General features: G+C 51.8%; 2 protein-coding genes across 3 annotated transcripts in view; both read left to right on the top strand.

Moving 5' to 3' along the window:
* Window positions 1-3,457: 3,457 nt before the first annotated feature.
* Window positions 3,458-14,588, top strand: part of DLGAP2 (DLG associated protein 2) — a 928,742-nt gene continuing 917,611 nt past the window's right edge. For both annotated transcript variants that reach the window (XM_037985419.2, XM_073017908.1), the window contains exon 1: window positions 3,458-3,652. The gene's annotated coding sequence lies outside the window, so the exon portion shown is untranslated. The remainder of the gene's footprint in view (window positions 3,653-14,588) is intronic.
* Window positions 4,285-6,211, top strand: LOC119619399 (uncharacterized). The gene has a single exon (XM_037985422.2). The coding sequence runs from the start codon at window positions 4,738-4,740 to the stop codon at window positions 5,224-5,226; it is 489 nt and encodes a 162-aa protein (XP_037841350.1). The 5' UTR covers window positions 4,285-4,737; the 3' UTR covers window positions 5,227-6,211.

The following is a 14,588-nucleotide window of genomic DNA, read 5'->3' on the forward strand; positions in this document are numbered from 1 at the left end:
TGTGTCTTCATCATTTGTCACTAGGATTTCTCCAGCCTTTTTTAGGTTGATCTCCGCAATCCCAGGATTTCTCTGAGCATTTTTAAATTGATCTCCCCAATTCCACTCTAGTTCCTCACTCCCACCCTACTGCCATCTCTTCTTATGGCAGCCAAAATGGTCATTTAAAAATCTCACTGCCATTTAAAAGCCACTGCATGTGGACCATCGCAGCAACAGGATAGGGAAGAAAAACCGCACAATCACATCAATAGATGCAGACAAAGCATTTGACAAAATCCAACACCCATTCATGATTTAAAACCCAAACACCTTCAGCCAACTATGATTAGAGGGTAACTTCTTCAGTTTGATAAGGGACACCTACAAAAACCCTAGAGCTCACAGCATACTAAACAGAAACTAGAAGCTTTTTCCCCGAAGATCAGGAAGAAGGTGGGGCTCCCCTCTCACCACTGTTTCTCACTGTCACATTAGAAGTCCTGGCCAATGCAATGAGACAAGAAAAGGAAACAAGGTATACAGATTGGGAAGGGAGAAATAAAAGTTTTGTCTGCAAATGACACGATCGTCTATGAAGAAAATCTCTGCCCTGCTCAAAATCCTACATCATAATTTATTGTATAGAGGATGCAAATCAAAGCCCTTAAAATGTCCCGAATGACCCTTGAGTTTTTCTCCAGTCATGATCATGTTGTCCTTCTTTTCTCCCTCAGTTTCAATTATTCTGACTGTTCAGTTCAAGGAAAATGTGGCCAGGCATGGTGGCTGTTCAGTTCAAGGAAAATGTGGCCAGGCATGGTGGCTCATGCCTGTCATCCTAGCACTTTGGGAGGCGGAGGCAGGCGGCGGATCATTTGAGCCCAGGAGTTGGAGACCAGTCTGGGCAACATAACAAGCCCCCGTGTCTACTAAAAATACTAAAAGTTAGCCAGGCATGGTGGTGCGCACCTGTAGCCTCAGCTACTCAGAAGGCTGAGGTGGGAGAATCACCTGAGTCAGGGAAGTTGAGGCTGCAGTGAGCCATGACAGCACCACTGTACTCCAGCCTGGATAACAGGAGTGAGACCCTGTCTTGGAAAAAAAAAAAGGGGGGGGGGCCAGGCACAGTGGCTCACACCTGTACTTTGGGAGGCCAAGGTGGGTGGATCACAAGGTCAGGAGATTGAGACAATCCTGGCCAACATGGTGAAACCCCATCTCTACTAAAAATACAAAAAAAAAAAAAAAAAATTTGCTGGGCGTCGTGGTGTATACCTGTAATCCAGTTACTCAGGAAGGTGAGGCAGGAGAATCACTTGAACCAGGAAGTGGAGGTTTCAGTGAGCTGAGATTGTGCCACTGCACTCCAGCCTGGTGACAGAGTGAGACTCCATTTAAAAAAAAAAAAAAAAAGCACCAAGTCCTTCTATCTCCCCAGGTCTTCAGGCCTGCACTTATCTACCTAAATCCTGTTCCCAGGGCCAGGGCAGAGGCTACCTCTGACGCCACCCTCACTGTGCTCTCAGGTTCCGGTGCACTTCCCTGCTGGTTGGCCTCTGGACTTTCTTTGAAGCTTTGGGAGGTGCTCAGCTGGGGGAGTAGGTGTATGGGTGAGGAGCAGTCCTCAGTCACTGGTACCTAGAAGCCGAAAAGCTGTCCAGCCCTTCCTATGCTGACGTGCACTCTAAGCTGCTCCTCTTAGAGCACCCCCAGCAGGGTGGGGCCCCAGTGCCGACAGGAGCAGCCTAGTGTCACCGCAGCCTCCAGGACGTCCCCTCCTGCCCTGCCTCTCTCTCCCTACTTCCTCTAGTTTCCTGGGATCAATCTCCAAAATGAACTACCTGCACCCAAATCCACATCTCAAAACCTGCTTATGGGAGAACCCAGGGGAAGATTTAATAACGACGTCCTCAAAAAGTTCTTTCCTGATGTCACAAACCATATTCGTGGCCGTTTTCACATTCACCAATAACACTCCATATGTTTCCTTCAGAGAAGTAATTATAACTTGTAATTGTTCCTTGAGTAACTTCTGGGTGGACCCCTCTCTAGACAGAAGGCTTCGTGGGGCCGGTGACCGTGGCTTTCTGTACTGCTCACACACTAGGAACACAGGAGAGGCCGTCAGTACATCTGTGTGATTTTCTTGTTGCTGTTGCATGAAAGAATAGATTCTTTAAAAAAAATGTGAAGGGATGGGGACGAAATGCCGGGGAGGAAAGCAAAGGGAAAGTAAATTGTGAAATGAAAATAAATTGACCTGGAAATCTCTCCCCGGTTGAGGTTTGGGCTCTGAATCCAGTGGAGACCAGTGATAGATTCGGGAAACATTTAGCAGAAATGGACAGCAGCTGTACTTCTTTCTTCCATTCACCTTGCTACCCCCTCATCGTTTAGCACTCTGCCTTGAAAATAAACTGCAAGTGATGAATATTTGGGTGATCAACTATACGGGAAATTCTTACAGAGCCTGGTTTAAAGATCTTGGAATTTCTGGAAAAGATGGGTTTGTCCATTCCAAATATTTTGGATGACCTGATTTCATTCTAACTCCCATCGGTCTTTCTATGCGGTTTGTTTTCGCATCTTTTATCTCATTTAAATGCCATAGCCACGCAGGTGGAAAGCACAAATCCATTTCTGCATTTATGTTAAACTGGGACTGCGAGACTTGCCCAGGGTCGGTGACCGCCCGGGGACCCCCATGCCAGCGCGTCTCGCTCCCGCGTTCCGCTCCTGGAAGGGCAAACCCATGACCCTGGCGAGGGTCCGTCCACACGTGGCCAGGGTGGCTGATCTTCCCGGCTGCTGTGGTTGTCAACACCACTTCTCCGGGTCGATTTTCCCTTTTCCTGGGCTCTGTCGTCCATACGCCGCTCACAGCACACCCAGGCGGCGAGCCCCCTCCAAGGGCGCTCCCTGCGTCCTGACCCAGGTTCTCGGGGCGCCCCCGGTGGGTCCCCGTGAAGCCGCCGCCGCACACCCACCTCAGCGGAGCCCGCCTGTGGGAACCGGGGGAGGTTCCGCCTCCAGCACCCACGCGGCGGCCGCACCTCGCAGTGAGATCCTCGCAAGCGCCCGCGCCTCCCTCGCCCCGCGTCCCCTCTGCCCCGCAAGCCCCACTGGGAGCCGAGCCGACTCGAACCCGAGCGCGAGTCCCTTGCACAAAACGCCGGCGCATCCCTAACCGCGGTCCGGAAAGGCTGACCCTGCCCGGGGGCGACGGGTGTGACCGGGTCCCTCGCTAACTTTCGGGCGCGGTGAGCGTCGCCCGCGCGCGCCGCGGTGGAGGCCGCTGCTTTCCCGCCGGGAGCCCCGCGCCGTCCCCAGGTGACCCGCGCGCCCCGCGCAACAGTTGGGGCCGGGCTGTCCGCGCGCTTCGCGAGCCGGGCCCTTCCCCAGATGCAGCCGCGCGCCGGCCGCCCCCCAGTGCGCCGGTGCCTCCCCGGGCGCCGAGTGCGCAGGCGCCGGCCGTGAGGACCGACCGTGCGCCGGGCTCGAGCGCTGTCTGAGCGCGCGGCGGCGGCGGCGGACGGGCAGACGGACCGCAGACGGACGCACGGACCCCGACCCGCGAGCCCCGGGAGCCGCCGGCCTGAGGAGGGGCCTTCGCCATGTCGCCCCGCACCTGCTGAGCTCGGAGCGTCCGAGGATGTCCGCGCTGAGGAAGGTGCGAGCCACCGAGGGCCGCAGGGAGCTGGGCGCGAGGAACAGGGCGCGGGGCTGCGAGAGCCGTCGAGGCGGGGAGGGGGCGGCGTGATGGAACTGCGGGGACGCAGCGAGGGCGTCAAGGTTGGGGGCGGGGGCGAGCGGGGGTCGTGCCGCCCGCCGGGGCCGGAGCGCCGGCGACCCCAGGGACAGCCTGTGCTCGGGGGTCGCGCGTTGCGCTCCTCGCCGGGCTCCGCGCATCTCTGGCCGCGCTCGGGGGTGCCGGGACCCTGGGCTCCGGGGTGCGGGAGCCCACGGGGCCGCGGAGGTGTGAAATTCTCCGTTCGTGGAGGGGGCACAGCCTGGGGGGCGCCGGCGGGCCAGGGGCTACGCGCCTACCTCCGGTGGGACAGCTGCGAGCGAGTGGGGGCGGCGGGCAGCAGACTGCATCCGCCTCCCCCCAAGCCCGGGTGGAAACGCCGACGGGGACCGGGAATGAATGAAGGGTGTCGGGCTGGGCTGCGCGCGCGGGGGCTCGCGGGGGCGGGGGCGGCCAGGAGGGGCCCCTTGTTCCGGGCGGCCGCGGCTGCCTAGACCAGGCGGGGTGGAGGGTGCGCGCAGCGAGGGGGTGGCCGCCGCCCGGCTCTCCAAGTGCGAGCGAGGAGCACGGGGGCTTTTTTAGGGGTGGTTGCTAAGCGAGGCGCTACCCAGCGCAGGGTTTTGTAACTAAGCCTCCCCCGGCAGCGGCTGTTGCTGTTCTCCGGCTCCTTTGCTAACGATTGCAGGAGAAATAATGAGGATGTAATTATTACAGCCCTGCGCGGAGGGCTGGGAGGCGGCGGGCGCGGGCTCCTCTGCCTGCGCGCCCAGGTGGGGCTGGGCTGGGCTGGGCAGGACTGGACACCTCTCCCCGCCCGGCCCTCCCTCCGCGCGCGGCGTGTGTGGTGCCGGAGGCTTCGGAGCAGGCTGGACCTGGGAACCCGGGGAGGGGCCTCGAGGAAAGATAGTTGGGCGAGGTAGGCGCCGGCGAGAAGGCGGAGCCCCGGGACAGCGGAGGTTCTCAGGTGCAGAGCGGGCGCGGGGGCGAGGGCGCGCGGCGGGTCTGCGATGCGTGTCGGAAACTCGCGGCCCCCGGTCCGGGCCCTGCGCGCTTGGAGCCCGGGTCCTTCCCGCCCCTGCGCGACGCCGCCGCCGCCGCCGCTGGTGAATGGCGATCCCGGCCACGGCTTGGAATTGGGAATTCGTGACTTATTGGCGGCGCCGGTCTTGTATCGATTAAAGATAAAGCGATCAGCAGTGAATTTATCCTTCGTGTGGATGAACTCGGCCAGCCCGGGCTGTGGGGGGTTTGGGAGCTGGAAATATCCTCCAAAGCGTCGCCGCTTCTCCCATCATCCCGGACTCGAGGCTGGAGGCAGCTCCGGTGACGCGAAGGCGAGGACCCCCGGGCGGGGTCGGGCCGGGGGCGCCCCGGACAGAGACCCGGTCCCAGCGCCTGAGACCCGGTCCCAGCGCCTGGCGGAGCCCGGCGATCCGCGCTGTCAGGAGGACTCATCAACAGCCGGTGAATTAATTGTGTTTGCAGTTGGGAAATAACCCAGCACCCCGGCGTAGCCCGAGGAAGTCCAGGAGGCTCTCCAAGGACCCTTCCCCCAGGTCGCGAAGCTGCGCTAAACCCCGGCCCCAGCACACCTTGGAAAGCACATTTTGGCCTGAGATGAACGCACCTTACACCATTTTCATTTTACTTCCTTTTCTCTGAGAAAGGTAATAGATAACCAAGGCCAAAAATGGCGAAATGGTGAAAAAATGGTAATTCTTGGCAGGTCAAGTTGTTACTCTGGGTTTAAAAAAATGTCATTAATCAGGATTTTCCAGTAGCCAAATTGTCTTGTGCCGGCAGCTGGGTGACTCACAGATTTGGCTCCAATAGTAATTGTAGAGTGTGCGTACCATTTCCTTCTGGATGGCGTGACTTTTTCATTGCTTGGAAGAGAACACATTAGAATATTTTATCCCCTACATCTGGCAGCTTGGGGAGCAGGCTGTAGGCAATATTCTGTCCAAGCACAATCTGGGCGGGGAGGACGCAGAGGGACAGAGGTGACACAGAGCTGGCCCTGTCCTGGGTTCTGTCTCGGGTCACCTGAGGCATCTTCACCGCGGCAGCTCAGGGGCGTGGGGTCTGCTCTCAGTGATGACCTGGGGCGCGTCCTGCCTCTGTGCGCCATTCCTGCCTCTTCACTGTCACTCCTTGGTGATCGCCCCTGTTCTTGGGTAAAAGTGGAGAGGTGCGGAAGGGCTTCCTCTGTTGATCTACCACGTCAAATCTGTATGTTGTATTTTCAGGTTAAAGGGTAAGCGTTGTAAGCAAAATGAGTACTATGTCAAATAATTCAAAGGAATGAAGTAATTAAAAGTAAAGTTTTCTCAACACAGAGATGTTTTCTCAGATAAGCATTCTAAGTCAACTTTTCATAGTATTCAGTGTGTATTTGTTATCCTTCGAAAGAACTTTGCACTTACGATAGTCCGAAGTGGTATAGCTTGAGACAGAAATAAACATGTATTTATTTACCAACTTTTTGTATGCCTTTTGTTACTTGTGATTTAAATGGGTTAGTTCGATTTTTATTTTTATAGAATTCAGATCACATGACATTATTTCTCCCCAGTGACGTACATGCCCTTCTGTGGCAATCTATTGCTTCTCTTATTTTTGTCTACTTATTTCAGTTTTGAAATTGGTAGAAATTCCAAATTAAATATAAAAGCAAAAATAGGCTTCATGGAATTTAAATTACATTGGATTCTGTGTACCCGGAACTCAACTAATTCTGAAACTAAAGTGCTCTAATATCTTTTTAAGGGTGAGAGGATTTTGTTTTGTTTTGTTTTGTTTTGTTTTGAAGACATTATCTTCCATGATGTTAAAATTGAAGGAATGCTATAAATTTTTTATTATGTAGCCGTATTTGAGGAAAAGCTTCATGACTCCTCAGTTATCCAAGGAATTGAATGATATATACTTTGATTATAGATTTTAAAATGAAGTTAATTAAATATTCTATTTATTGACCCTCAGGACAGATGCTCCATGGTCATTCATTGGATACAATAAAAATAACTATGATTCATCATTTTGGCCAGATGGGAGTCATATTTAGAGCATTGCCAGCATGTTGGTTATAAAAGAATTATAGGCTACCATACAGGAAGTTAGTGGGCACACTTTCTATGCAGTTGAAAATTATTCTTAATCAACTGTAGTTTTATCAAGTAGTTTTCATCACACGAGGCTTCCTAGTACCACCAGCTTCTTAAATATGTTTTGTTGTTTCCTAGGTAGCTGTGTGCACAAAACTGAGCATGGTGATTTCATGTGTGTTCATGACAAAAGACTTTGATTTCTAGGGAAGCTAAGCAGATGGGCTTTGGCGTTGACCAGGCATGGGGTCGTAGGGTGTGCAAACTCCAGTTTAAATCCTGCATCTGTTGGTAGCCACCTTTCCCCTCCAGGGCTTAATAGCAGAAACAAATTAATCTCCTCAGCAAAGGCAGTAGAAGCTCATCTGTAAACCTCTGTTTTTCTTTTCTCATGTCATTCTTCTGTGCACTGACTTCATCTGCCTATGAAAATCTTCTCCCAATCCTCAGGTCATGGGCCTTGCTTGACCCGCAGTCCCTTAACTTCAGCTCCAGGAGAGGTGCCTGGCTGTTCTGGCATCCCCGTGATGGGTGTCTGCTGCAGCTGCTTTAAGGCGTGTACCTCTCCTGACTTGCTGGCAGTGTCTTCATGTGGGATGTTAGTTGCCTTAGTTCTGGAACTGTCCTGTCTGTATTTATTGGTGGGCCTTCAGGAGTTGAGCTTTCTAGACCTGTTACTGCAGACTCTGGTGTATTCGCAGTTCAGCGTAGGCTTGCCTTTCCAGGCAGCAGCAAGCTCCTCTTGGAGAACACCTGCCCCCTCATGGGGTTGGCTTGGTGGATCCCTCTTCCCGGCAGAGGTGGCTCCTGACTGGTCGGAGCCCTACTCCCTCTCAAGAGCACCTGGATCAGTGAAGAGTGGCAACTTTCTAGGAAGGGAAAGCTTTAGGAAAAACGGCGGGAAAGGTGTAATGCCTGGAGCTGTGGCATCAGTGCACAGTCTTTCGGGGATGGCCTGTCTGGAAAGGACACCTTCATCATCTGTCTGTGGAGGAGAAGGGCGGCCGTTATGCAGAGAGCTGGTCCTGAGGACGCTGTTGGAAGCTGTGAACTAAGTTATACCTGAACCATCATTACCCCGTGATTTTCAGTTACATAAACCAGGATATTCTTGCTTTGAATTGACTTTTCTGTCCCTGACAAGCAAGTGGGATGTTTGGGTTTTTAGTTTCTCCAAACATTTCCATGTTAAAGCTCTTGTTGCAAGGAAAGGCTTGTTCATCTTCAGGTACTGTTTTTTATATGGTACATTGTGTGTATCGGCAGGAAAAGAAGAAAAATATTTAAATAAACCATTTTAAACAATGAATAAACATTTGGAACCAGCCCATCTGTAAACTTGTGTTAAAAATTTTCAAAGTAACCTGCGAATCTGACTGATCATTGTCTTTAAAATGTTTCACACTCTGCACAAAAGAAGAAAAATGGAAATGATACCCAAGGGTCCATAGAGTATGTATTTTAAGTTAGGCTGTATTAAAAAATATCCTCCTGTGTGTAATGAATGTTTGTCCTGTGATTTTTGCACAGCATTGCAAGTGGCTTTCTAGAGACAGGGTATCCCTCTGTCATCCACGTGGGAGTTCTGTGGCATGCTTGTAGCTAACTGCAGTCTTGACCTCCTGGGCACAAGTGATCCTCCCACCTCAGCCTCTCTAGTAGTTGGTGTATGCCACCACACCCAACTAATTTTTACTTTTTTTTTTGTAGAGAAGGAAGTCTTGCAGTATTGCCCAGGCTGGTCTTGGATTCCTGGCCTTAAGGAATCCTCCTGCCCTGACTTCCCCAAGTGCCGGGATTAAAGGAGTGAGTCACTTTTCCCGGCTGCATTTGGCCCTTTATTTGACCTCACCATATTTTAGTTTTCTCATCACTAAGAGTGGGGTTAATGCAATATTAACTTGATAGGGTTTAGGAGGATTAAATGAATTAATGACTGTAAAGTGATAAAAATGGTGCACGTAGTAAATGCTGGATTAGTCTTGACTATTTTTATCATGAAAAAATATAATTGAGGCCTACTTTGAGCCAATCCACAATGGAAATTAGCAAGCCACTCTTTGATTTCTCCCAAAACTCTTTTACTTATTATTTCTGGTCTTCTTTTACTTGTTTGTATATCTCTTGCCACTTTTCAAAAAGTTTTTGACCGAACTTAACCACAAAAGGACAAGGGCAAAAAAGTTAATTAGAAAATAGAAGTAGAAAATTAGAGGAAACAAACGTGATAACATGAGGATGAATGTAATTCTTCAGCATCACATTTGACACTGAGCTTCCAGGGAGTCAAGTCAACAAAAACCCAAAACCGCAAAGCCATGTTCGACCTCACTTGATCGTGCTATCAGGGTGGACACTGCATACTCATTTTTTGGTGAAGATGAATTTTCTCTGGCACTAACTTGTAAGAGATGTTCTGAGGGTAGATCTTATATTCAGGGGCTGGGATTGTATAACATATAACAGTTACAAATACAGAAGTTTTTTTTTTTTTTTGAGACGGAGTCTCGCTCTGTTGCCCAGGCTGGAGTGCAGTGGCCGGATCTCAGCTCACTGCAAGCTCCACCTCCCAGGTTTACGCCATTCTCCTGCCTCAGCCTCCGGAGTAGCTGGGACTACAGGTGTCTGCCACCTTGCCCGGCTAGTTTTTTGTATTTTTTTTTTAGTAGAGACGGTTTCACCGTGTTCACCAGGATGGTCTCGATCTCCTGACCTCGTGATCCGCCCGTCTCGGCCTCCCAAAGTGCTGGGATTACAGGCTTGAGCCACTGCACCTGGCCACAGAAGTATTTTTTAATTATTGTGTCTTGATTTGGTTTCTTTGAAATAAACCAGAAAAACTCACATGCACAGCCTACACTCAGCACTGATGATCTCTTCTTGGTATTTATTTACTTTTTTATTTAGAGATGGTCTCAGTCCTGTCTGTTGGTTTGGAGTGGCATAATCACAGCTCACTGCAGCCTCGACCTCCTGGGCTCAAGCGATCCTCCCACCTCAGCCTCCCAAGTAGCTGGGACTACAGGCATGCGCCACCACACCCAGCTAATTTTTTTTTTTTATTTTTAGTAGAGATGGTGTTTCACCATGTTGCCCAGGCTAGACTGTGACTCCTGTGCTCTAGCCATTGGCCTACCTCAGCCTCCCAAAATGTTGCAATTATGGGCGTGAGCCACTGCGCCAGGCCTTTTGCTGGTATTTGCACGTGATTTCCGTGGCCAGGTCTTCGTGTCTGCATCACTCACTAAGCTACTGTGGTTTAGGGCTGAAGAGACGTGGATTCATGTTGTGTGTCCTGCAGACAACAGCAATTTCTCAAGTTTCATGTGCCTTCACATTTCATCTGAGTCTTTGCATGTAGACGCCCAGAACCCTGTTTTAGCTGAAGGTAAGTGTTGTTCTGGTGGCTGTGGCAGTCTGTGGATGGAGCCGTCATAATGGTTCTCTCAGACCCATCGCCACTTCCCTCTTCTCTCTCTTGTCTTGCGCTTTGGGAAGAAGTGCTCATTCGCTCAGCAAGCTTAGAGGCAGCATCTTCTCTCCGCACATCCTCCCTGACCCACGAGATTGGGTTGGGCAGGTTTTTCTGTGCTCTGACTGTTAGGGTGATGCCTCTCACCACCTTGTAATTCCTACTTTCCTTGTCTTTGATGTTTTGGGATAGCCACTCTGTGAGAAGGGTCTTGATCACCCTTGAACCCTGGCCCCCGGTCTCATCTAGTGATCTGAATGGGTGAAGGTGCAGCAGAGGGGCTGACGCCTCCTCGAGGTACAGATTCCCCAGCCCGACCTGCATCCCTCCCTCTTCTCCGGCCACGTCACCCTCCCGGGGTGCTGGCTGTCTGCTCCCCACGGTCACTCTCTGTTCCCTGCCTGGGCTGTGCCCCAGCAAGACTCTGGCTTCACCCACACTCGACAGTGCTTTTCATTCCACCTTTTCCTCATGTATTTTCTCTCGAACCTAGTTGGAGTGCTGCTTCCCCGGCCCCAATGCCTGAGTGAGGTCATGCTCCCAGCCTCCGAATTCCTCACTGGGGCTGGGTCCCAGCCTCCACCTCCCCCAGTCTGTCCACATGCTGTCCTCAGTGCAGCAGAGATGGCAGGAAGGGGTGGCCCAGGCCATCTCTACACCTGCTGCAGGGTTTTAGGCCATGTCACTGGATAAACAGTTGCATGACCTCGTAAATACACACAGTTGACGCCTCGTTACACCGCCGTCCCTTCTCCACGTTTCAGCAGCTGCTTCCGAGTTGCAGGTGCTGGAGACAAGCACAGCAGCAGGTTCTTTACCTTTTTTCTTGGTCTTTAATATGAAACCTTTAGCTCTTTAAAAATAATTTCCATTGTGTAACATTCTTCGTAATATTTTGACATTCTGAACAAACTTCCAAACATCTGTTTTCTGACTGTCTTTACTATATATAATTTAGAAATTTGCATGAACAATTGAGAGTTGTAGTTTCAACCTTTTGTTGTGGCCATTTTAGGATGTAACACTACTGGGTCTGAAACAAAATGTTCTAGGTTGTCGCTATAATTAGATTCAAAGTTTTATTTTTGTTGGTGAAACTTGAATTCCGTAGTTCTTTAAAGCCACCAAACAGTATTTCTCAGTCTTCAATTTTTCCTGCTACTTGCTTCTCTAATGATATTTTCTTAAGAGTCACAGCACTCAATTAAAAAAAACTCTTCTTTGCATGTGACTATCCCAGCAATTTCACTTCTGGAAACTTTTTCTAAGGAAATAATCATGAATTTACAGCAAGTTAGGTAAGTGGATGTCCCCTCCAGTTGTGTTTCGTAGTATAATACTGGAAAACAGCAGTAACAAGATTGGGTAAATTCATGGTGATACAGCAATGTTATAAAAAATACACATCCACAAAAAGATGGAAGTTAAGTACTTAATTCTATAAGAAGGTGTTCATACCATATTAAGTAAAGAGAGCGGATTATAAGACAGTGTGAATATGTTCATCCATTTCCCTAAAGCCACTGAGTTTGGAGCATAAAGACCAGACGGGAAGGATACCAACTCCAGAATGAGGAACCCTAGAAGCCCGATCACATCTCCATCTCCCTCAGCTCCAGGCCACCTGCTTATGGGGGTCCGCACCACCCCTCACAGCCCACCCAGGCCAGCCAAGTTCATCCCCTCAACACTCTGCCGCATCACCCAGGCCTCCTTGTTGGTGCCTGAACTTCAGTGATTGTCCTGGTTCGGGGCCTGTATGCCCCGCAGGAAGGACGCGGCGTCTCTCTCCTTCCTCCAAGCCTTCCCACATGTGGGGCTTCTCAGAGAGGCCAGGCGGAAGTGGGTGCCATCCCTCTGGTGCTCCCGGCTCCCTTGCCTTCTCACGCCCCATGCAACTTATTTATTTTTGATGTTTTCTGATCATATCTGGCATCTGTTGAGTGCTTGCTGTGTGCCTGGCACTGCTGGGCGAGTTACATTAACTCATGTAATTCTCATGCTAGCCCTGTGAGGTCAGTGCTGGCGTTGTCTGAAGGCTGCGGATGAGGAAACTGGGGTAGAGGGGTCAGATGGCACATCGGATCCCGTGTGGGGTCACACAGAGCCGCAGGCCACATTGGCAGGGGGGCTCCAGAGCTGGGGATGCAGCTGCCACCGTCCAGTGCCACGGGCTGGGAGAGATCTGTGGGATAGAGGGCCACCCACTGTGGTCATGGCAGCGTCCCCCACGCCTGACACCTTGCTGGGCATGAGCCCCTCATTTGCTGAATGAATGTGGATCAGAATGCCAGCTGCACACCTGCAGGTGCTGAGGTGGACAGTGGTTCTGATTTTCTGGGTTTTTTTGTTTTGTTTTGTTTTTGTTTTTTTGCTGTATCAGAATACTTTTGGCTGCATATAATAGAAAGTCCCACACAAAACAACTGAAACTGAGGATTTGTGAGTTCTTACCACAGAGCACCACAGCGTGTCATCCTCAGCAACCAGGTTCCCGCTGCCTGCTCTGTGGCCTTCAGCATCCCGGCGTAGGCCCTGCTGGCTGCGGACACCGGCCCTAAAGGCATGATGTGGGGACGGTGCCCCTGTTGGTGACGTCAGCTCTGCGGGCGTGATGGGGGACACCTTTGCAGTAAGGAAACCTTACTGTGAGTTCTCCAGAAGGCCTCCCCTCACATCTCATCATGTCCAAGCCAGCGGCTGGGAAGGGCAGTGGGGCCGTTGCGCTGGGCCTGGGGTGGTCACACTCGCCCTCCCGGGCTGAGCTGTCCTGGTTCTCCGGGGGCCGGGGAGAGCGACACGGGAAAGCCGGCCTGTCCTAGAGACCAGGAGGCTCTAGAGGGTGAGGGGCTGCCCGGCACTGCCCTGCCTCTGACTGCTCTTCTGAGTGTGTGCACTACCCACAGTGCATCATACTTCTGAGTCTTACGGGACTTCTTTATGTTTTTGTTCGATAAAAAGACTGCAAGATATCATAAAGCAGACAGGGAAAGAGAAACCTCCTCTGAAAGCCATCAAGCCATAGTGACAAGTGCACCATTTACCGTGCCCCGCGCCAGTCACATGATGGGCTTCACCGCCAGGCCTTGCTTAGGCATCTTTGGTCCCGAGTTCCAGAAACAAGCTCTGACTGACGAAAAGCAGGGCGGAGAGACCGGGAGGACAGGCCATGTTCCAGCCTAGGGGAACACGGAGGACACAGGCAGCCAGAGGGTGAGCTCTGAGGTGGGATGGGGTGCAGGGCAGGGGTGGGGGCTCCGCAGCAGTTTTGGGGGGGGAGCTCCATGATGGGATGGGCAGGCTCTGTGGCAGGAGCGGCTCAGGGGCTCCAGGATGGGGCAGGGTGGGGGCCTCCGTGGTGGGATGGGCGGGCTCTGCAGTGGGATGAGTGGGTCTGTGGTGGGATGGCGGGGAGCTCTCTGGCAGGCTCTGTGGTGGAACGAACGTGTCTGTGGCGGGATGGGCCAGTCTCTGTGGTGGGATGGGTGGGCTCTGTGGTGGACTCTTTGGGGGGCTCCGTGGTGGGACGGGCGGACTCTGGTGCTTTCTGTCTCTGCCTTGCTCCTCTAAGACTGAGGTCCACAGAGCCAGCTCAGTGCAGCTGCATGCTCCACGTAGCCACAGGGGTGCATGACCCCTGGGTGGGGACAGAGTGGTCCCCTTGGGCGTTGGTGGGTCAGCATATCCCATGCTGTGACCCAAGGAGGAAGCCCTTACCTGGCGTTTGTTTTCTCCCAGAAAAGCACTAGAGTCCAAACCATAGAGGAGCCGCGAGATAGAATATCTCGTATCATTTACCACTCACTTTAGCTTTTTAAAAAGTGCTTACACATATTGGGTGACATCCAGCCCCACAGTGCTGTGAATTTGCGAACAGCCTCACTGAGGAGTGCGTGGCGGCACACAGGTGTTCGGCACTGCCCATCAGCACCTGCCTGTTTCTTAGAGCCCTCCTCTGTGGTGGGCTGGGACACGCTCAGAAAGCAGCCAGTGGCTTCCCAGTGGACAAGGACAAGCGAAATCCCGGGGGTTACTGCTTTGTCGTGTGTCATGGAGACCTTTCCTTGGCTACCAGATCTTTGCTTTCTGACAACTTTTACTATATTTGTTATAGCTCTTGAGATTCTTCTCACCTACAATTTATTTTGCTCTCTCTGTATCTGATGGTATCATGGGAAGCGAGTTAGGCTACTTTTGTACATTTTCTTTTCTTTTTTCTTTATTTGAGACAGGGCCTTGCTTATTGCCCAGGCTGGAATGCAGTGGCATCATCATAGCT

The sequence above is a fragment of the Chlorocebus sabaeus genome, chromosome 8 (genome assembly GCF_047675955.1).
Source record: "Chlorocebus sabaeus isolate Y175 chromosome 8, mChlSab1.0.hap1, whole genome shotgun sequence".
Lineage (NCBI taxonomy): Eukaryota > Metazoa > Chordata > Mammalia > Primates > Cercopithecidae > Chlorocebus > Chlorocebus sabaeus.